The sequence below is a fragment of the Cyphellophora europaea genome, assembly GCF_000365145.1.
Source record: "Cyphellophora europaea CBS 101466 unplaced genomic scaffold supercont1.10, whole genome shotgun sequence".
In the NCBI taxonomy this organism is placed as follows: Eukaryota; Fungi; Ascomycota; class Eurotiomycetes; order Chaetothyriales; family Cyphellophoraceae; genus Cyphellophora; species Cyphellophora europaea.
The window spans coordinates 1,266,228-1,288,280 of NW_008481798.1; the positions used below are offsets into that span (position 1 = coordinate 1,266,228).

The 22,053-nt window shown below is 51.7% G+C and overlaps 9 protein-coding genes across 9 annotated transcripts; 5 read left to right on the forward strand and 4 right to left on the reverse strand.

The window, feature by feature from the left end:
• Positions 1 to 1,372: 1,372 nt before the first annotated feature.
• Positions 1,373 to 2,444, reverse strand: HMPREF1541_09599 (uncharacterized protein; the record flags this gene model as incomplete). The annotated part of the gene is made up of 2 exons (XM_008714272.1): positions 1,373 to 1,547; positions 1,597 to 2,444. 2 exons carry the CDS (start codon positions 2,442 to 2,444, stop codon positions 1,373 to 1,375), a joined length of 1,023 nt encoding a protein of 340 aa, XP_008712494.1.
• Positions 2,445 to 3,328: 884 nt separating this feature from the next.
• Positions 3,329 to 3,766, reverse strand: HMPREF1541_09600 (uncharacterized protein; the record flags this gene model as incomplete). Its single annotated transcript, XM_008714273.1, has 1 exon — positions 3,329 to 3,766. The coding sequence occupies one exon, from the start codon at positions 3,764 to 3,766 to the stop codon at positions 3,329 to 3,331; it is 438 nt and encodes a 145-aa protein (XP_008712495.1).
• Positions 3,767 to 4,509: 743 nt separating this feature from the next.
• On the forward strand, positions 4,510 to 5,472 carry HMPREF1541_09601 (uncharacterized protein; the record flags this gene model as incomplete). Its single annotated transcript, XM_008714274.1, has 1 exon — positions 4,510 to 5,472. One exon carries the CDS (start codon positions 4,510 to 4,512, stop codon positions 5,470 to 5,472), a length of 963 nt encoding a protein of 320 aa, XP_008712496.1.
• A 951-nt stretch (positions 5,473 to 6,423) lies between these two features.
• HMPREF1541_09602 (uncharacterized protein) lies at positions 6,424 to 7,832 on the forward strand (the record flags this gene model as incomplete). Its single annotated transcript, XM_008714275.1, has 3 exons — positions 6,424 to 6,876; positions 6,927 to 7,160; positions 7,215 to 7,832. The coding sequence occupies 3 exons, from the start codon at positions 6,424 to 6,426 to the stop codon at positions 7,830 to 7,832; spliced, it is 1,305 nt and encodes a 434-aa protein (XP_008712497.1).
• Positions 7,833 to 9,706: 1,874 nt separating this feature from the next.
• Positions 9,707 to 11,621, reverse strand: HMPREF1541_09603 (uncharacterized protein; the record flags this gene model as incomplete). The annotated part of the gene is made up of 6 exons (XM_008714276.1): positions 9,707 to 9,987; positions 10,077 to 10,268; positions 10,326 to 10,904; positions 10,964 to 11,340; positions 11,386 to 11,449; positions 11,522 to 11,621. The coding sequence occupies 6 exons, from the start codon at positions 11,619 to 11,621 to the stop codon at positions 9,707 to 9,709; spliced, it is 1,593 nt and encodes a 530-aa protein (XP_008712498.1).
• A 730-nt stretch (positions 11,622 to 12,351) lies between these two features.
• On the reverse strand, positions 12,352 to 13,372 carry HMPREF1541_09604 (uncharacterized protein; the record flags this gene model as incomplete). The annotated part of the gene is made up of 2 exons (XM_008714277.1): positions 12,352 to 13,251; positions 13,316 to 13,372. 2 exons carry the CDS (start codon positions 13,370 to 13,372, stop codon positions 12,352 to 12,354), a joined length of 957 nt encoding a protein of 318 aa, XP_008712499.1.
• A 1,077-nt stretch (positions 13,373 to 14,449) lies between these two features.
• Positions 14,450 to 16,250, forward strand: HMPREF1541_09605 (uncharacterized protein; the record flags this gene model as incomplete). The annotated part of the gene is made up of 3 exons (XM_008714278.1): positions 14,450 to 14,623; positions 14,671 to 14,993; positions 15,044 to 16,250. 3 exons carry the CDS (start codon positions 14,450 to 14,452, stop codon positions 16,248 to 16,250), a joined length of 1,704 nt encoding a protein of 567 aa, XP_008712500.1.
• A 3,071-nt stretch (positions 16,251 to 19,321) lies between these two features.
• On the forward strand, positions 19,322 to 19,612 carry HMPREF1541_09606 (uncharacterized protein; the record flags this gene model as incomplete). Its single annotated transcript, XM_008714279.1, has 1 exon — positions 19,322 to 19,612. The coding sequence occupies one exon, from the start codon at positions 19,322 to 19,324 to the stop codon at positions 19,610 to 19,612; it is 291 nt and encodes a 96-aa protein (XP_008712501.1).
• A 683-nt stretch (positions 19,613 to 20,295) lies between these two features.
• On the forward strand, positions 20,296 to 21,891 carry HMPREF1541_09607 (uncharacterized protein; the record flags this gene model as incomplete). The annotated part of the gene is made up of 1 exon (XM_008714280.1): positions 20,296 to 21,891. The coding sequence occupies one exon, from the start codon at positions 20,296 to 20,298 to the stop codon at positions 21,889 to 21,891; it is 1,596 nt and encodes a 531-aa protein (XP_008712502.1).
• Positions 21,892 to 22,053: the final 162 nt, after the last annotated feature.

A 22,053-nucleotide genomic window follows, 5' to 3' on the forward strand; every position in this document is an offset into this window, starting at 1 on the left:
TCCAGCCAGAGCTGAAGGATTCTGCAGGACGCCTGCCAAAAATTTGATTCATCAGGGACTGGGGCACCAAGTCTGCGAAATTCGGCCGGAGCTACGGTAGGGACTACACAACACTGGAGGCAGCCGCCCTCCTGAAAGGGCTGTTCGTGGCAAAGAAATGATCTGAACCCGCTCCTGGTCGCCGCTGGCCCCAAGGCTCGGATCTAGACGATGGTTCGCAGCCACCAATGATCACCATCAAGGTGCATGAAGACTAGGCGAGCCGATCTTGCGATTGGCGAAGATACGATTGCTTCTGTGGATGATAGAGCCAATCCTGACAATGGACCCGCCAGACGCAGTAAGCCAGCTCGTTCTTCCATAGCCATCAGACATGGGGTTGCCTGTTACAAGAAAGTTTGGTGGAGGTGAAACAGCATCAATTTTGGGCAAGGGACATTTACCCGGTAAGGCTGAGCTCTAATGTTAGGCCATCCCATGCCACTGCACAGGTCCTATAGATGTCCAGACACGTTGCCCAAAGTCAACCAGCTGAAGGACTTAGAACACTGTGTTGAGACACACGATGATTCCAAGACCTTATAGGCATATAGACGCGCTCGTTCCAAGATGGGTAAAGCATTTTTGGCGAGATAGTCAAGCCTTTTAGAGTTGATAAGGCGCCCACACTGAAATTGCTTGAGCTCCGGCCCAGAACACCGCCCCCACTGGCCCCGTGCCGCCGCTGCACGCCCATGCTTGTTCTGCCGTTTGTCTCTCAAGGCACACAGGCTGTCAACAGGGATGACGGACGGGGGCCAGATCATTGCAGACCACTGCATCGCTTTCTTTGTTATCTAAAAATGAGGAAAAGTTGGTACGGGAACGGCTTGCAGCGCCAAAAATGTCGGCGAAGCACCCGAGGATAGATGCTGGACCTTTGCCAACTTGGTTATGGGAGCCTAAAGAATGTCTTGACTGCCGGTCAGCAGTGGCAGAGTCTCCGCTATCAGACTTTTTTTAGAGCTCGTCCCAGAGCCTTGAGCCCCTCCGCCGCGCCGCCGTCCGCACCACTGAGCTCGAGCTTTGACATTACGGAACAAAACTACTCCGAAGATAGAAGCGTAGGATAGTGCAATTCACCTTTGCTTGCGTAAGTACCTAGCCTTCATAGCGTTGAAGTACAGCTATTGAGGCAATCCCTTCTAGCGCTTTATCGGCAAGTCCCATCATCAGGGTAACGAAGAACGTTATTCATGTCCTCATCGGTCGAGGAATGTATCCATTGCGAAACCGCTGTGCAAGACTACTTTCAAACAGTTCGTACGCAACTATTCGCATCATCACCCTATGTCTAGAACCGTGGAGGTCTATCATCTTGTGGCTCAGACCTTTACTTCGGTCTATGTGCTTGTTCATCGGTGCTGCTGTCGCCGGCATGCTTCTCCGATGCTGCTTGGGCAACATGTGCCTCATGATCATCTTTCTCGATCTGTATTTTTCGGAGCGAGGGAAAGAAGATGCCTGGGTGAACAGCGGCCAGAGCAGTCAGTGCTAAGGCGACCATCCTATGATGAGATTAGTACGAGACAGTGATTCAGTACCATGGTAACTCACGTTGAATCCAAAATGATGAAGCTGACTTCGTCCCTCATGATCGGGTTGGCCCATCCACCCGCCATCTCTGCGACTCGATAGATGCAACGGATTAGGACACATCCGAAGGCGAACGATGATGCTCCCGCAAACCATGTGAACTTTGTCCGAACACTGGGATCTCCACGTTTATCCTCACTGTACTTGGAGCGTTGACCGCCGACGTCCCCCACCTTTCGTGACTGCCGGTATTTCCTCCAGAACATCAGCATGATGACGGAGCATACAATCATGTTGGCAACCTGGAAGCAGACGCCGGCGATCATGATGACCTCACCAGCTCTGGCCAGGCCCGAAGTGGTGTCTCCGTCACCGCTGCTGACGCTCGCGATGATGCCTCCCGAACCCTGAAAGAACACGCTGAAAATATCGGTGCCGACGAAAACCCAGGGGATGAGCTTCGGTGGCAGCATGCAATACTGTGCACCGCAGTAGTGGACCATATGCTTGAAGCTGATGCTGATGCCGGCTGCGGTGAGTGTCGGACCCCAGAGAAGTGTACATATTTGGAGTGACAATAGACCCATAGGCCAAGGGTTGAAATGCATCGCGGCACGGGCGACGTGGCCGAGCATCTCCATCAGGCCAGAAACGACGATCCATGCCGAGAAGGTGAAAGTGCGGTAGCGAATGCCGAAAAAAAGGTGAGCAAGAAGAAGCAGGAAGTAGAGGATGGAGAAGAATAACATGGCCGGGAGATTGAAGAAGGAGCCATAGATGGTGGCCTGAACGGGGCAGTATGGCGTGACTTCTGTGCAGGTACCGTAGCCGGGCTCAAAGTCGGGCGGGAGCTGTTCACTGCTGGCCATGATGGGGACACGAGAGAGGCGTTTGAGAGTCAATGGTATTGGTGCCGATACGAGCGCTGGGGACTGGAAGTTCTGACCCGCGAACTCAGGAGACGTACTCGGGGAGATATATCAAGTCAGTACTACTAGTTTGCCTACTGTCTGATATGGCGCGTTGGGTGTCATGACGCGAAGGGGGGGACAGCGCCGCAACCTGGGACAGGATAAGTTAGCTCGCGAGGAAGTGCCGCGCTCGGTGCTAACGGTAATCTCCTTGGGTCCTCGGTCTGCCTGTATGTCCACAAATAGATGCAGGATTAAATGAGTGTACGGAGTACGTGCAGGGAGGCTCCGAGTTATGTGGGAGTAGTGATGATGTAGCAAGTGGGTCACTTTCGCAGCTTTGGCGAGTTGCGATTGGCAAGCAACCTGGACCCGAATAGGTTAGCGCGTACCTGCCGCTTCTTAGTCGATTGCGATCCACGTCGTACTGGTACTTCTTAGTGATCGAGCACATTAGAACACTCCATGTCATTGCTTGCGGACTTCTCGAGACTCGTCAGATGTGACTGTGCCGGTTCTGGCTGTTGTCACAGCCTACATGGCTATTCCAAAACGGCCTCAGACTTCCACGGCTTGGTGCACCCAGTGCCACCGTTGCTCCTAGCGAACGAGAGCGCGCCTCCATGGTCGTCACCGCTCTATTTCACGGAGAGGATCAGGATGTGGATCAGCGGCGCCATCGAGGGGTGCTGCAAAGACGACGGAATTTGTCTCGTCTGAGTGAGATCATGGCTTCTAGGCGATCCAAGTCAACTTGGGCACTGATAGTCCAAGAACGACCCTAGCTTCCGAGCATCCCAACGGGAAGCAGCGCCTGCCCACCCACCAACTCTGCATGGCCCCTAATCGCTCGCCCCCTCCCTTACCACACAAACAACCTCAATCTCATACACCAACGCCTCCGCTGCCAACGCCTGCACGCCCAACAGCGTCGCCGGCGGCCTCAGCTCCCCCAACCACTCTGTGTAGCGCTTTGCGCGCTCCGGATCCGGCCCCTTGCCTCCGCGCAGCAGATCCACGACATAGTGCCGCACGCCGACGATGTCCTCTTTGCGTGCACCTGCGGCCGCCAGGCAGCGGTCTACGTTGGCGTACGCGATGCTGCACTGCTCCCCTAGCGTGGCGCCGGTGGTGTTGGTGGTGGGGTCGTGGCCTACCTGGCCGGCGAAGGTGATGAGCGTGCTGTTGGGTGAGAGGGGGACGCGGGAGATGTGGCTGTAGGTGGGGGAGAAGGTGGGGTGGGAGTCTGGGTTGAAGGTTTCGACGGGGGGCGGTGACATTGTTGTACGCTGGGAGCAAGGCAGTGGGATGTTCTGACTGGGACGATGAAGGGTGGAAGAGATGCTCGATCATGCGTGACCTTTGTAGTGTTGTGAAGTTTGAGTTGCCGCCTTGTCCGGTGGATGCCCCGCACCCTGGGTGGGACGTTCTACGGCCGCGGGCATGGTACCTGAAAGAGGCTCGGGCCGAGCACCGAATCAGCATGTGCCGATTGGGACCTTGTGAAAAAAGTGCAGATCGATATCAAACGTTGAACGTTTTCTAAGCTGGCATGCAATTCCCCTAGATTCAGTTCGTAGGTATATCCGATGACCCAAAGCTCTGGAAACGGGATGTACAAGGACACGCCAATGCGGGGCAACCAGGCGGCATCTCGCTTCTTGCCGAAGAGCCCCTCATCGTGCTCGACAAACGAGTAGCCTCACCGCCTCCGTTATCAGTGCGAAGGCTGATAACTCCTCGATGTACCTGCGAAATGTGCACTGTCTGCTTTTGGCCATTTTGGGGATTTCTTGCACGCACCATGACCCGCTGACCGGCAGCTTCAAGACCACCTAGAGCCACGCATGAGCACTAGAGAGTACTTCTAAGACAATCGCCTATCGCGGGCATGCCATGTTCATTTTCATATCTTCTAATTGAAAAAATCGTCAGTGCCTGGGTACAGATGATTCCGATAACTCCCATTCCGCCCTTCATGCAGAAGACAGGTGGCGTTGATGACGAACCAGCTGCCCAACACATGGCCACTAGCAGCAGATTGGACGAGAGGAGGCCGATTCCAGCCTACGACGAATCTGACCTCGAGTCGACGTGCAGCTCGCTGCGGATGTCGATTCACGAGTATGTTCGCGATCACGGTCGATCATACCACAAATACCAAGAGGGAAAATACTTGTTTCCCAACGACGCCGCAGAACAGGACCGCTATAACATCGTCCACAACATGTACCTGCTTGCACTTCATGGTCAACTGTACTTAGCGCCCGTGGACGATGCCCGAAACGTGCTCGATATCGGCACGGGCACAGGTATCTGGGCACTGGAATTCGCAGATCAGCACCCAGATGCCCAGGTGCTCGGCAACGACCTGTCGTCGATGCAGATGCAATGGGTATTGCCTAACTGTCGATTTGTGGTGGACGATGTCGAGGGCGATTGGATCTATGAGGGACAGGCGCCGTTCGACTACATCCACCAGCGGAGCATGTGCGGGAGCTTTGGCGACTGGCCACGATTGTTTAGACAAGGGTATGAAAATTTGATAAGTGGCGGCTGGTACGAGATGCAGGAGATGACGGTCGAAATGGAATTCGCCGATGAATCAGACCCGAACGAGAGCGATGTCAGCAAATGGCTGAAGTTGTTGGACGAGGCAACGGAAAAGGTGGGGCGGAGGCTGAATTGTGCAGCTGACTTAGAAGCCATGTTCCGCAACGCCGGTTTTGTTGAGGTACAACATGAAGAGGTCAAGATACCTTTTGGAAGATGGCCTGAGGAAACTGATCAACGAACGCTCGGAATGTTCTCTCTTATGTCGTACGTGGACGGGCTAGAGGCCATATCCTTGGCGCCCTTCATCCACATTCTAGGATGGACAGAAAGAGAGCTCAAAAGTTTCCTGCACAAGGTTAGAAGGGAGTGTCTGGAGGGGCAGAAGCAAATGTATAGCCGGCTGCATGTCGTCTATGGAAGGAAGCCCTAAGCTCAGCCACGAACACTGGCTGAAGACGTCATTGTTTGGCGAGTGTACCAAAGTGAGAGACGGCTGCTATGATCGATTCTTCGCAGGCTTGTGAAGAAACTGCGTCGCTCTGGCGTCTCACCAAACCTTCACTTACTGGCCACGACATGATCTATCGCTGGAGTTCGACAGTGTGGCACGTTATTGATCCAAACCCAGCAATCACACAACGCAACAACTGTGCCCAGGAACTTTGCCGACACATGCTCCATGTTTTGACTCTGGGCTCGAGGGTCATTAGGCATCTGGGCAATTAGAAGCGCTTTTGAGCCGCAGCTTCTCACCGACTATTTTGATTGAGTGGCGGCAAAGGAATGTTGCTTCCCGCCGACCTGCACAGCGCGAGGTCGCAATGGCTACTCTCGCGGTCCTTTGCCGGTGGATCTTGAGGAGGATAGAGCAAATGAGTTGGATTGCGGGACAGGCATGTCGTGTTATGACTCCACTACCGCGCTGCGCGTCGCTGGGCGATCGGGAGGGTTTAACCGGGGTCTAGGCTGTTTCCGGTGAAGCTAGGCGTCGAGCTTGCCGATGCAGGGTCTGTTTTAGCGCAAGGCTGCAAGGCTCCGAGGCGCCAACTTCGACACGCTCGTGACGAGCGTTGTGGGGCATAGACCAAATACCACGGCCCTCTAGTACGCGACGTGATTCTTCTTGTCGTGTGCACACCCAACTTACTTGTCCTGTCCAACCAACATTGTCTCCGACCATCGTTTGTATCATTCTTTGTAAATTGCACGACTTTGTTCTTACCATTTCGTCACGCGTGCCAGACGTGTGCCGACCCCGCTCGCTCCGTCGTATTCAAATTCGTACTGCGTCTAATTCCCATATCACCTCAGTCACACCGCATGAGCCGAATCACGACACGCGACAACGATCCGTAGCCGGTCCCGAGGTAGTGCCCTCAATATGGCGTCCACTGACTCTCCTACTCGTCGCGTCCTCGGGGACAAGCCTACCAACGCGCCGCTTCGTAAACAAGGCACTACAAAGCCAATGCAGACTACCAGCCAGACCCCGAGCCTCCTCCCTACTTCTGTCAGTAACCGACTGCCTATGTTGCACTCCGACAACGCCTCCAAGAGCCCTAGAGCCGGACAAAAACGTCGCATTGAGGAAGTAGACGATGTCGAACGCGATGATACCAAGGACGATCTTTCGCAGCGTTCTGACAGCACCCAAGCTTTGTCTGTTATGAGCGATGGCCCCGAAGACATCTCCATGGACGCTACCGACAACTCCAAATCTACCATGGCTACCACGTCTCTCTCGTTCGTGCCCTCGCAACCCGATTCTGCCCCAATAGAGACGACATTCGAGATAGTGGAGGAAACCATGAGCCAGAATAGTCGCGACAAGCTTGTAAGTTGAGAGTGACCTGGACGGGAGGTCAGGTGCTGATGGAAATGCAGAATGCCATTGTGCTGCCGCAGAACGCATCTCAACCCCAGAATCTTCGCCCCGTCCTTGACAAGGAGCATTCTCAGTTGAGCGTCGGCATGTCGAGCTTTGTTGACTTCGACCAAAACATGTCCCAGAATGTCAGCGATGGTTTGGAACCGATCCGACCGGTCGATGCCAACGTGAACAGCGGCGAGCAGGCAAGTCCAGGCACCACGACCGGCAAGACTGATGCTATGGAAACTGTAAGTTGCTTCGCAAATTCTTTTCTGTCTGTAAATTGACCTGTGGTGTTTCAGGCTGAACGATTGCGAACACGTCTCCAACTGGCCTACTACAAGGTCCAAACAAACCAAGCTACGGTGCCCTTCGGCCGACTTCGTCCTCTCTCACGATCTACAACACCTCAGCGCCCAATTGAACCAGTCTCTTCATCACCTCAATCCTCGCCGCCGGCACCACAACGCCCCTCACCAGAGACGCGCATTGCCATCATGCGTGCCAAAGCTACGATGCAAGCCAAGAAAGCCGTGAAGCCTCTCGAGTCCATGCCCGCTCCCCAGCTCGCTCCAACAGCTTTCTCTGCTCGCAATATGGAGGAAGCTGAGTCGACGAGCCAGCAGATCCCAAGTAGCCCGCCGCTCAGTCATTCTGCCGGAACCCGGCACGGTAGCGCAGATGCGGCTCACGGCGCGCCAACTCCCAAACCGAACCCCGCTTCCCACAATCTACCGCACACTCCGGTGCAGCTGAGCAGCCCACCTGGCAGCCCGGAGCATGGTAAGAAGCTCACGACCACCCAGAAGCTGAAGCGACAAGACCGGGACGAGACGTACAAGAGCCTGACTAGTAGCGTCGTTAAGGGAGACGCCGCCAACAGCTTGTTGGAACTAATGAAGGGTGCCCAAAAGGAATAGTGAGGCTGTATTCATGACGAACTTTTTTCTGTCGGGATCGATCGAGTATTTTATTCTAGCACTGGCGCTGGTGGGACGGAAAGAACAACGACCGCCAGAAGGCGGCACAAAAGGCGCTGACCATGTTTGTTCAGAAGCCGGGGTGGCTTCTCTTACCGATACATAGATCGCAATGCCGATTGTATTGCGTCTCATCTCTTCTTACCTTGCAGGCATAGTGAGATCATGCTACGTTACAGCAGCAGTGAAGTTGAACAACCACATCGATGCCTGCACGAGTCCTAAAACCTTCTACCTTTCAGCAGGAATTGGCGCCTTGACTTGGTATTGGATGGTTCCTACCGTTGTACTAAATTTACTCTTGGTCTTGTCGGTCGTTAGTGACGTTGCACAGGGTCGCTCGCAATCGGAAGTCGTTTCGAACAATGATCAAAACAGGAGTTCGTCGAGTTGTCAATGAACTCAATGGCTTCGTTATGATCACTTTTCCAAAGCTTTGTCACATTCAGTGTCGTACTCGAGAGGTCGAAGATTGCCTGGAGCTCAAAATGCAGAAGGTCCCGCGATGAATCCTCGGGGACTCACCAGCAATGCATCACACACCATACCCCCGAGAGCGTTATACCTGGAGCGAGTCGCCTTCTCCGTCCAGCATCTACTCTTATACACCCGAAACATGGTCGCCGTCGTCGAGCGATGTCGATCTGACACTAGAGCCTTACCCAGCCAGCCCCATCCTCGCCCACTACACCAACTCAAACGAACATCCTCGTTCTTCACCCCCATCCACCGCACATCCTGCAGGCTCTCCAGACGATCCACTACCCCAGCACCTATCTGATTCAATACACTGCCCTGCTTGGATCCTGCTCACCTTCACTCGCTAATGACCTCAACTCCGACGACCGCGAAGTACTTGCAAGTGCACTTGCCCATCGAACCATCTTCGACTACTGTGAAAGCCTCGTGCAGATCCAAGCCTGCCAGCGACGCCCACGCAACGCCGTGCGTGCTTGCGCGACACTAGCGAACCAGCCACGAGAAATCATGCTCATGCGGCCGGGCTGGACCCGTTACAAGGACGGCCTTGCGGATATCATCTCGCAGGTCGCTGAAGGGCTGCGTCCGCGCAATATCGAGACGCGAGACGCAATTAGCACTGCCATGATGACGCTCAGCTAGGCTGCCGCGCTAGATCTGTCTCTGGCGCAGCTGACGGATATGGCGGAAGCGTTGGCTTGTAAGTGGGAGACGTTTCTGCTTGTGTTGGAACGTGTGGAAGTGTTGTGGAATGAGCCAGCTGCGAATGAGCTCCCGTACATGATTGTCGCGGGTGGCTGTGCGCCAAGAGTATTTGTGGCGTGGGAGGGTCGTGATTATCTTGCTGGTGTCCTGAACGTGGCATGGCAAGAGATGCTTTCGGGGGCTGTGATCGCCCAAAAGGAAGAAGAAACGAATGAACCTGTATCCTTGGAACTTCAGCAGGAGCTGTCAGTGTCACGGAGTCCTCGCGGCTGGAGTGCGCTGTGCGACAGATTGGGAACCGGACTTCGACAGCTTGGTCGATCATGAGCTCTATCGGCAGGTTCTGAGCATCGCTATAGAAATTTTAATCACTTACATTATTCCAAACGCATTGGTCTTTGAGTGAACTCGTGCTTCTACATTCTGAGGCAGTAAAGTCTTGACAGAAGAAAAGATGTAAATCCTGTCCGCCTCAAGCGCGGGACCACATCCTGGAACAGGCTGAACTAAAGGTGTAGCGCGCTTGAATAAACGCCACTACTCACCTCGCCGGGATGATAGGGGCACTACCGAGTAGGCTGCGTATAGTTTCATGGATACTGAGATTGCTATATGACCTCGAGGTGTAATTATGAATTCTTTGCGAAGATATCGTAATTTGCCTGGTCGAATTCTCGCATGATGGTTTCAACTCGTTTTTGAGACCTTGGTGTAACCTTGGACGGAAAGTCCTTCGTGCAGACGATGAATCCTTCGCTATATCCTGTTTCGTAATTCATGTCCAGTTTGATTGCTCTACCATTGGAATCCACGTCTTCTTTGAAATTGAAAGCCCAAAGTAACTTTGCCATTCCAATCCACAAGTTGCGTTCACCGAGATGGATACCCGGGCATAGTCTTCTGCCAACACCTAAGAAAGCAGACCTCGATTAGCCAACAAGGATTCCAGGTGACAAAGTGATAGGCTTGCTATTCGCACAAATGCGGGAGAAGACGTACCATAGTTGTAGTGGTCTCGAGACTCATACTCAGCCGAGGCAGCGTATTCGGGCGCGAGAAGTATGCGCCCAGCGAAACGATCGGGATTAAATCGCTCTGGCTCCGATACGTACTTCTCGTCGTTGTGTAATCCCCACATGTTGAAGAAAACCACGCTTCCCTTTGGCAGAAACATGCCGTCGACGTAGGCATCTGTACGGATTATTAGAGGTTAGATTGCGACTCAATGTAAGAAACTCCGAGTCTTACCTGCAGAAAGAGCGTGGGGAACACCAACCCCCCCAACGGGCCGCCACCTCATAGACTCTTTCAAAATCTGGGCCACATAAGGAAGCCTCTCGTAGTCCGACCAGAGAGGGGTGCGATCCTCTCCAACAACGCTATCGATCTCGGCTTGCGCTTTCTTTTGTAGGTCTGGAAAGCATGTCATGGCTTTGAGGAATGCTAATATTCCTGACGCCGTAGTGTCAGAACCTCCTTCAATAACAATGCCCGCGAGGAAATAAAGCTGATGTTTAGTCAGCGTTAGCTTCCCTGCGTCTTGTTGATTTAGAACTCGATCCATCATTGACTCTCCCGGGCCAACTGAGTCTCTTCGTTTGATTACGTCTTCGACGAGGTCTTCGTAGAGGGTGTGCATCTCTTCTTTTACCTGATTTGCTCGAGTAGTCCAGTTACCAAGAAAACGCTCCGGGACCCATTTTAGAAATGGATAAAAGTCGACTGGAGGTGTACTTCCTAGTTCCATGACGAGCGACCAATGCTCCATGAGTTCGAACATTCGTTGCATGTGCGATGTTGTAACGTCCGGAGTACGAATTCCAAAAACTGGACTCATTAGCCTAAAGCACTGTTTGTTTGGCATGATGTCGAGATCAATTACGCACCCAGGCTCATAATGATACTATTTGCGAATCGTTTCGGGTGTCTCATCAGGCCTTTGGGGTCAAGGACCACGTCCCGCAGCATCTGAACTGCTTCCGCATTCACCACGTTGACATGCTTCTTTTCGCACATAGTCTCTGTGAACTCCTGTACGATCTGCTTCCGCATCGTTCTCCATTTCGGACCAGCATCCATGACGAGTACATGGTCTCCTCCCGTAATCAGATTGCCAACGTATGAAGGCGGTCGATAGCTGGAAATAGCACTTTGCTTATCCAGAAGTTCGCGCACCAGGCGACGTTCCGTGATGACAATCGCCGTGCCGGGGCCTAGTTTAAGTGAAAAGATTCCTCCGTACTGTTTTGCCCATTCAACAAACCTCCTGCACGTTAGCTTACTGCTGCAGCCGCTCTTGGAAACTTACTTGAAATGCGCCCCCTTGAAGGGAATTTGATGGAGATTTCCTAGAATTGGCAGCGTAGGTGGTCCTATGACAATCGTAAGCTTAAGTTTTGAAGCCCTACTGAGATTCAATTGTCACTTTAACTGCTGCAACATACCTGGTGGGTAGCTCTTCCCCCTCCTGCCTACAGTACAGAGGATGTAGACCAAGAAGCCGAGTACGGCGAGGCTAGTAGCACATAGTGATTTGGCTAACATGACGATAAGCTAGGATTTGCATCATGGCATGGCCTGGGACCCGGAGCAACGAAGTCCACTGATATATCGGTGGCCCAAACAACTCGCTTCAACCAGTGTTCAGCAAAGGTTCGGTCCCTAAGAGCTAATAGGCTATCCTGAGGTGGGCCCGGGATTTCTAAAGCGTGCCAACCTTCGGGATCCCCGTACTGCACTCCGCACAAAGAGGATGACCTCCAATCACAGTCACCTACCCCGTGCGGGGGTTTCGAACTACACGAAGCTAACATCCCCTCCTATGGATAATTTCCCATTTAGGCTGGGCCTTTAATAGCACTGTGCGCTTTGACTTACGTAGCAATTAGACCTCCTGTGACTTCCACCGGCCGTGATCGGGCCAATAGACATACTCTACAATCTGAACATAATAGCGCTTGACAATTTCACCAACTAGGATGCAAAGCCACGCGCATAATACTCATGCGCAGAGATGGATGCAGTGGCCGCCTGAACAGGACACAAGCAGAGCACCGAAAGAAATGGGAGAGGGAGGAAGGAAATAGGGTTGGCGAGCGAAGACGGGAAGCCTATATACCTAGGTAGTGGCAGATAGGACCTGCATATGTTGAAAAGCGCTACAACTATACATGGGGTCAAAAATGCAGCCGACGCTTTCACACAAATGTTCAATGAAGTATCAGTAATAACAAAAATATGATCTTAACCGCATTTAACCTCTTTTTGCATCCGTCTAGTTTTTCTCTAAGCGTGGAAACAATCTTAAAGCGTTGTCCCTACTGATGGCATCTTCCAAGCTCTGATCAAGACCAGCACTATTGAACTTCTCGACAAAAGATTTGATAGTCTTAGCCGGCGCATAGGGAAAATCAGAACCGAAAAGGATATGATCCGGTGTGGTGACTTTCATGAGCACTTCAATGGTGTTCATTGAGCTCGACAAGGCCAGATCGTAGTAGAACGATGCCACGTCCTTTGCAATCTCATCTGAGGATTTATTAGTGAGACCAGTGTCTACTACTGCCTGCAGTCGGTTTGCCAGATATGGAAGTGTGCCGCCTGCGTGCGAGAGAATGATTTTGCAATTCGGGGTTTCCCTTAGAGTGTCCGAGAGAATCATATCCGCCGCTGTCCTAGTTGTTTCATGCGGATAATCAATGATTGGTTGTGGTAGGTTAGAGTTGACCAGAGTAGTGTCGATTGAATGCGTGGGGTGAACGAAAACGACGGCATTCTTCTCGTTCAAAGCCCGCCATATTGGCTTGAAGTCTGCATGACCGAGGTAGCCATTCCCTAGGCCGTATCTCGTAAAGACGGTCACGCCATCGGCTTTCAGAACATCCAGAGCATAAGTTATCTCTTCAATTACAGCCGGCACATCCGTCAAAGGAGGAAGACTGGCGAAGAAGCCGTATTTACGGGGATCTTTATCGCGGAGGGACGCGAGGTACTCGTTCGTCTCTCGTGCGAGCTTGGCGGCAGCGATTTTCCCCTTAACAATATCAGTTCCGGGAGCAGTCAACGAGAAGATTGTCGTCCCAACGCCTATGGCATCACAGAATTGATCGTCTGCTAAAAGGGACCATTCAGGTGTAGGGAAGCCCGATGGGTCTCCTCCATTTTCTTCAAGTGCCTGTCGCCCAATTAGCCAGTTCAGTGCTGTGAATTATTCGAAGAAGGCCCTAAAGGTGACTCACAGCTCGATACGCTGGCGTAATCATGTGATGATGAACGTCAACCTTGTCACGCGTCATCTTTGTTGGTTTGGTATTTATTCGGGCAAGTGGTTGGTAGCGCTCGGCTGTCAGAAAGAATGCCAATATGGCGAGTAACAGCGTAACAGGCAGCGCCATTCCGCTTCAGAAATTTCGTGCCGAGGCCAATCTATATAGCCTATTCGGACCACCTTTTGCGGTAGCCAAGTTCCCCCCATACCAGTGTAGGCAATTTGCCGGATTCGGGGTTCTGCTAGCACACCACGTTCCTGACGACTGTTGGAGTCGGTGGTCAGACGGTCCTTTCACTAATGATGGGTAGCGGCTTTAATAAGCCTATCTTGACGGAATACAACAAATGTTGGCCTTGGACACTGCCGTATGGGACGATAATTCTTGTTCAATGTAGAGCGGCATCTAGTGAAATACTTGTAGCTTACCTTTCCTCAAGGAATCTACATGTTCCGTGATATGATCCCACCCACGGAAATTATGCTCGGGAAATTTCCTCTTTAGGATTTCCCTCTTGGCATGTGGCAGCTTGGTTCGCTGGGATATGAGAAACCCAGATAATGTCAAAGAGTCTACACGATACGATGCACTGAATCACTCTGCTCTAATGTAGCCTTGGAACCTAGTATCAGCAACCTACTAGGCTCTGATTATACCAGATCAAAAGGTATACAACAGGTCGTTTCAGAGAACTACGACTTCCACTATTTCCCAGAGCCTCAATCGAAGGCTGACCGCATGCTCCGGGGTTCTAACTGGTTTGTCACCTGGGGACTTTAAAGTACTACTTAGCGAAGTCTATTCTGCACTCCCAGAGGTTAGAAGCTCTTTACCTGTTTAGCCAGCTGCTGTGCTCGGAGGCCGGCGACATCCATTTTCCACTAAAAAGCAACGTTATGGTAAGAGTTCTTGCTCAGAATCGAATCCAGCTCTGAATTACTTTAGACGTACCACTATGAGGTTCCAGTCTTGGTTGTTGGTAGCGGTCCGGCCGGATTGATTGCTGCTTTACAGCTCTCAAAGAATGGAGCAGAATGCATGCTTGTCGACCGCACTGTCGAAACTACCAAGTGGCCTAAGATGGACATAACGAACTGTAGAAGTATGGAGATATTCAAAAGACTGGGGATAGATCAGAGTCTGAGACAAATTGGTGAGGCTTTTGACTCACAATACGGTGGTCCTAACAAGTTGCCTACAGGTGTGCCGGAGAACTTCAGCCTCAATGTCCTCTTTAGCACGGGACTATCTGATTCTGGGGAACTAATCGCAAAATGGGTATGAACTGAGCAATCTGTACTATCTCGCGATGCTGACGCTGGTAGAATCTCCCGTCCGTAGCGGACTGGAGGCAGAAGATCAAAGAGCAGAACGACGGGTCCATGCCACGCGAACCTTATCAGCGTTGCTCTCAAGCTATTTTTGAGGCATGGCTTCGGCCGCATGTTGCGAAAGATCCACGCGTAATGTGCAAATTCGGTCTGAAGTTCGAAGAGCTTGTCGAATATGAAGACCACATTGTCAGCACGCTGGTAGATCAAACCACTGGTGACAAGTACTCCGTCAAATCACAATATGTTCTCGGCTGTGACGGGGCTGGCAGCAGAGTTCGCAAAAGCATAGGCATCGGGTTAACAGGAGGACCAACGTAAGCATTTCTCAACTATGTGCACTCTTCGCCTGAACTGACAAGTCTAGGCCAGGAGCTATGTACCTGGTCCATTTCAAATCGCGAGATTTAAGTCAGTTGCACCGCCAGGGGCAATTCTGGCACATGTTCTTTACTAATGGACCCGTCATCATCTCCCAGGATGAGAAGGACACTTGGACAGTTCACAAGCCGGTGCCCTTGGGAACTGATCCTAAAGACCTAGATCCATTCAAAGAAATTCCTGCCGCGTTGGGAACGTTGTTCAACCCACTTCCAGTTCAGATCGACGAGATTCTGGTCACCAGCCTCTGGAGACCTAACATCTGTCTAGCAGATCGCTATATTTCTGAGTCTGGTCGGGCTTTCCTGTGTGGAGATGCTGCTCATCAGAATATCCCGACTGGAGGCTATGGAATGAATACTGCAGTGGGAGATAGCTTCGACTTAGGATGGAAAGTCGCGGCAGCTGTGAATGGCTATGGCGGTCATCTCTTGTTGCAGTCATACGAACTGGAACGAAGACCAGTAGCGATGCGAAATATTGAGAGGTCTGGTGTACACTGGGGTGTTCACGCTGCGTACATAGGCTGGTGGGCGGATGCCAACAAAGCGGATGCGGCACCAGGACGACGAGAAGAAAGCGAACTCAAAAGTCGGATCGCCCAGCACGTGAATGCTCACGACAACGAGAATAAAGACCACGGAATTGAGATGGGTTACCGCTACAACAGCTCTCAGGTAATCGTTTCGTCTTCTGAGGACGCTACGCAAGAGCCAGAATGGTCGGAGCGCCACTATATCCCGTCAACTTGGCCTGGAGCAAGAGCGCCACATGTCTTTCTCCAAGATGGCGAGACGAGTATCTTTGATCTACTCGGAACAGGACCCGAGTTTACCCTTGTCGACTTCTCGTTGCAGGGAGACTTTGTCAAACAATTCGAGCGAAGTTTCACCCAACGAGGGATTCCTTTCAAGCCACTTCACCTGCCGAACGAACGGCATGCACACAAGATCTGGGAGCGAGATGCTGTCCTTATACGGCCGGACGATCATGTTGCATGGAGAGCAGTTGCGGAACAGGGCCTAGACATTGACGCAGACGAAATTGTGTCGATTGTTCTAGGACAAACATCGCAAACCAGAGAATTGGACAGAGACGCAAAGGCTACGGTAGCTGAAAAGTTCGTGTTCACATCTACCGTTGGGAATACAGATCAGAACAGCATCAGCATGCTAGGAGAGTTTCAGCAGTAATTAGCCTGATTCTCAGATCCAGATGACCAGAACTTTTTATATGTTAGCGCTCCAGATATTGCATTCCGATCATGAGTGTAGTACATCCGTTCTCACGGAGTAGCAGACTGGGAACATACTCACATTGAATACAAACTGGGAAAGGGCACAAAACTATTCTTGAGACTTTGGGTGATACATATTGCCTCCTGTGATTTTAAACCTAATCCCGGCCTGCGGACAAACATCTCATTGTAGCGTTGACGATAGATGACTTCGGCACTGTTTCGAGTAGCCTGGGCGTTGCCGTCCCTGATCCATTGAATCACGTGTCCGTCTCTTTCTTTACCCCACGTCCGCAGCTCGCATGATTCCGTCTCTCACGGCCGTGGAGTGCGGGGAAATTAATAGTAGCCGATGACCAAGTTCCCATCACACACATTTTTGTGGAATCAATGCGCTTTGCTGACTTGAGCCATCAGTCTCACTGCTTCATCACGTCGTAGCTGCTCGAACTTCTGGATATTATGGCCAACGAACCGCACCCTGCCCCTACTCTTTCTAACAACATCGAGAGACAAATAACGTACCTCCCGAGTGTTAATCGATCTTGCCAACGATGTAGCAGGGAAGTGCATAAGGCGTACCTTGATAACCTGTTTGCCTAGAACTAACAGTTTAATAGGAAAAAGGTGAGGTGTAAGTTGAGAAGGGCACTTAACATCAAGCTTGGGCATAATCATCCCTGACGCTAGATCTAGGTGATATGGGACGTCCATGTTGCGGCCTTTGCAAGAGGCTCGGAGTCTCCTGCGTGTTTCCAAACAGAAAGAAGCAGAATCGTGGAAGGCCCATCTACGCGAATGCCTCTAAACGCAAGGCTAGCACTTCACATACCATCGGCGTCATTGTAAGAGATGGTTTGCCTCGCGGTGGAGGCGGATGTGATCCCCTCACAGATCCCCTCTTCCGAGTGATAGATTCAAAGTCATTGTTGAGAGAGTCGCAAGAACACTTCACTGGTGAGCAAAGAGCAGATGAACTGGCCGAATTTCTCACACGTGATTTAGGTGGCCGGTACAACTCCAGTATCGAACTTCCAGACATCATATCGTTACCAAACTCCGAGAATGAGAACGCCCAGCACATGCAAAATGTCGGCGTTAGCGTGGAAACTCCCACATTGGGGCTGGACTCAGGTACAAGCCATGAAAGTTCCCAGCTCAACGCACCGAACAGTTGGGGTATGCCCGACGACGTAGCGGTCGAAGTGTGAGCCCTGCTTCCCCTAAATGTGCACTAACAAAGACTTACTAGGTGCTAGTATCGATCAGTATTTTGCCAATATCCAGCCCTGGCTTCGCATCTTGCATCGTCCACTATTTTATGAGGCATACGTGGTCAGGGCAGGCTCTGAAGAGGCACGTCTTCGGCCTGCAACGGAGCTGGGACAGGCAGCAGTATTCATGATTCACGGCATTTTCACGCTGGCAGCAAGGTTCTCGACGCACCCTTTTTTCGCAACGACTCCTGCCCAACAACGTGGGCAAAAGTCCGCGAGGAGCGCTGTTTTGATCAAAGACACGATGATTTCTGGCATCGAGGAACCAACGTTGGAATTTGTTAAAGGCTGCGTTCTTCTTGCATACCACTATATCACAGCTGGCGAACTTGGGCCAGGTGCCATACTCACTAGCCTATGTGTTCACTTTGCATACGATCTCGAATTAGACATGGTTGATGCGAATCATGCCAATGACGATGGGAGAAGCAGAGAGAACCTACAGGATGTGGATGCATGGACACACAGAGAAGACCTTCGCAGACTCTGGTGGGCCATCTGGGAACTCGACTCTTTCATCGCAACTCTTTCACGTCAAACATTTGGAATCAACAAATCTAGCGAGATGAAGGTCTTCCTACCAGTCTCTGATCATCATTGGTACTCTCGTCAGCCAGTCGCGTCATCAGTCTTGGACCATCATCTTGCCACGGCCTGTAAAAGCTTGGAAGGATGCCCTAACCAGAATCCTCATGCCTGGTATTTGGTCGCAAATCAGGTCAAATCTTTGCTTGTCATCGCCGCTGGTCGCCAAAACACCTCAATCTCTCTAGAGACCTTCAACTCATACGATACCTCTGTATGCTGCCTCAAGTTGATCTTGCCTGTCCACTTTCAGATTTCGTCTCTATATCTTACCCGCGACAATTTCGTGGACGGACACTGGATTATTTCAACACATCTGATGGTCCTAGCGTAAGTCATATCCCCCGCACCTGACCCTTTCTCATGACCTTACTAGTTACAGATGTGAAACTCTTCTTGCAAGAATTCAGTCCTCTTATCCCAGCTGCATTGATGGCTTTGACTCAGACCAGATTCCCAGTCCTAGAGTGGCCCGGCTGAAATCATACCTAACGCACATTGCTAATGCGTGGTCGGCGGAGTGTATTCCGCTCACCAATCCTATAATGTCTTGCTGCTTGGTGATTCCTGCGACATTGGACTCTCAAGCCCCTGAGACGGCCCCATCCTGTCTAGAGGTCTCGACTTTAGTTTTGAGTCACATGGCAAGATACTGGACTCTGGGTCAGGTCGTTATCCGTCAGTGTCTCCCCTATCTGTGATCAATACTATCTGCTGACCCGGAGCCTGCCACAGAATTGATATCGGCTATCAGAGAAGGCCTGAACACTCAAACACAGAGCCTGGCATTCAAAGAACGTGAAATGGCCAAAAGATTTTCTATCCTGCTACCAGTTTCACCATCTTCGACCTCTAATGATCCATATATTGGGTCTAATCACAGTGCTCTAATTCAGCACGTGAGCAACGCCCGAGCCGACGGTCAACAGTCTAACTTCTCGGAATTGTCGGATATGTGGGACCCGGATTTGCTCAATTGGTCGCTTGAATTGAATGATCTAGGAAGCTCGACTGATAGCCTCTACCTATGAGATACCGAAATTCATCACAAGTGCTCTTGGATTATGTTTCGAGTTCCACTGCATCACAGGGTCGGTGAAACGCTGTATCCTGAAAATGTGGGCGAGAAGCTCCACATGGAAGCCACGATATACATGTTAACTCCATGTATCAGCAGTGTCAGAATGCTAAGGTCTGCTACGTATACTTGTCAGACGTTGATTCGAAGCATTTGGTTACATCGCTTCTGAGGAGCGAACGGTTCAAACGAGGCTGGACACTGCAAGAGTTGCTAGCTCCTCAAGTGGTCAAGCTCTATGACTTCTCCTGGCAATTATTAGGGACGAAACGAGGACTGGCAAGCGGAATTTCATTGGCCACGGGCATTCCTACAACTGCCCTCAGTAATGGCAACATAGATCACGTTCAACTGCTCAAGAGAAGTCATGGGTGGTAGGACGAGTCACTAGCCACTCTAAAGACATTGCTTGCAGCCTCATGGATGTATTCGCATTCAACATGCCTCTTCTTTTACGGTGAAGGTGAGAAAGCCTTCATGCATCTCCAAGAAGAGATTACCAAACACAGTGACGACCATTCAATTTTCGCATGGTCAATGGGCAGGAAAAGGTATCTGGCATGCTTGCTTCAGCGGCTAGTTGCTTTTCTAAGAGCCGGGACAAGATGTCCTATGTCTCACATTCAGGTTGTCAACGGTTTGCGATGACAAATCATGGATTGTCTATCTGGCTTGAATTTACAGTGTGGGCTGCTGGTACCTATCTCGCGTACCTTGATGGAATGCGCTTAATGCACCGAAGCCAATGGGGGGATCAGAGTCGAAATGTCCATGCGACGTCTCACTGGGGATGATTGGGACGCAAGGGCGAATTTCCGCAGAAAAGGTCTGTGGTTTGACACAGATCAGCAACACTACCTGTATGCGAAGCACAGACCCACTGAGAGAAGACGGCTGTTTGTGCCAACACCAATCGCGGGCTGCGCGTATTGAGGACGTATTGAAATATTACAGCTCCTGTCAGCAATCTTGGCTTCATTCTTCCTCGCTCGCCGATGCACTCTTTTACTCTTCCGCCACAAAGCGCCAATCAGCCGACTTGCTCACTTCTACGACACGAGATGGATACAGAGTCTCGCTGGACTGATGTCTACGTTGATCCTCGACAGCTGTCGTGCACGACCCCTCCACAACCCAACACGCAAGCTCCGAGAGCGAGTCCTCATGGAACAGTCAGCGCCGATATATCTAGCGATGAATTGCTAGACTTCGGCCCGACTCCAGATCTGCCCGAGTTGGATTGGGCCTCTCCTGCTGCGAACGGCTTCGGTGACGAGCCTGACTTCAACAAATTTTTCCTGGAGCGCGGGGCATGTCTAGCACCTGTGCCGTGTAGCTACTGTCGCCGCCATCGCTTACAGTGCATGATCATGGATACCGGACCTGCCAACCCAAATCCCGAAAAGTCGTGTTCGACCTGCGTGGGTCTCTTTCGTGGCTGCAGCCTAGCCAGTGGAAGAAAACGCCAACCTGCCGGTTTCGAGACCTCTGGCCCCGTAATCGGACAGCTGCACGGCGTTAATGAAGAGTCCTATCCTTCACTCGGGATATCACTTGAGCAGAGTCTAACGGCTGCCAACGTAGCAGCATCTGTCGCGCCTGTGATAGCATATGATCGTGACAAGCGACCAAGTTCTCGGCGATATCAGAAGACTCGACTGCTGCGGGGCTGGTTTGATACGCATCCGGACCATCCATACCCGACCGTAGAAGACGTGGATTTTCTCAGCATCCAGTCGGGTCTCACAAAGACCCAGGTCAACAACTGGTTTACGAATGCTCGCAGACGACAAAGGCAATCTACGCGCCCACTGTCCGTGCAGCAGTTCAGAGCTGGCTCCCCGATGCCGCAAATGATGTCTGGCGCCTCGCCGATGGATCGTTGGCGTAACTCTCCGCCAGAAGACGAACATGTCACCCCCGACGTTGTAGCAGCAGCAGCAATTACGGCTTCAAGGCCCCACAGCCCATGGTCACCGTCAATGCTGGATCAGTGGCAGGTCTCAGAGGCGAGCAGCCAGGGTGATTCGGCCTCAGCATCTATGTCTTCTATATCATCTTGTCTGTCTCATCAAGCTCTGAGTCAGCCCCGGTCCCGTCCGCAATCTAGAAGAAGTCGAGCGCGTGGAACCAAGGTACAATACCAGTGCACATTCTGCAAATTGCCATTCAAGAAGAAGCACGATTGGGCACGCCACGAACGAGCAGTACATATGCCGGAGTTGGAAACCTACACTTGCACAGCACCTCCGGAGACGAGCGAGAACCTTCAAACATGGCGTTTTGGGCGACCTGAACCCGAGTGTGGTCTATGTGGGCAAGCATCACCTGACGCGGAACATTTCGCGACGCATGACTTCGACTCCTGCTCCGCGAGGCCGTTGCCGCAACGCACGTTCTGTCGCAAAGACCACTTCTGGCAACATCTGAGCAAGTATCATGGGTGCCGCAAATGGGATGGTTGGAATGTTGATCTCAATCTGTGGCGCAACCAGCATGATATTTTTCAGAGCTCTTGCGGGTTCTGCAGCGCTACCATTGACAGCTGGACTGAGCGAGTTGCGCACTTGGCCGATCACTTCAAGACTGGAATGACCATGGAGGACTGGTACGACCAGGGTTTGTTATCAACAGCAACTCCGATGTCGTCGTTATAAGGGCGGGCATTAACGGTCGTCATTTCCAGATAGACTCGAACCCGGCCTGTACCGAGAAGGCGCTCTTTCGATCAGGCCCTGCCAATCAACAGTCGTATACTTTACCGTAAAAATCTTCAGCCATTGATAGGCGGCTTGGCAGGTCTGCGCCCCACTATTGGC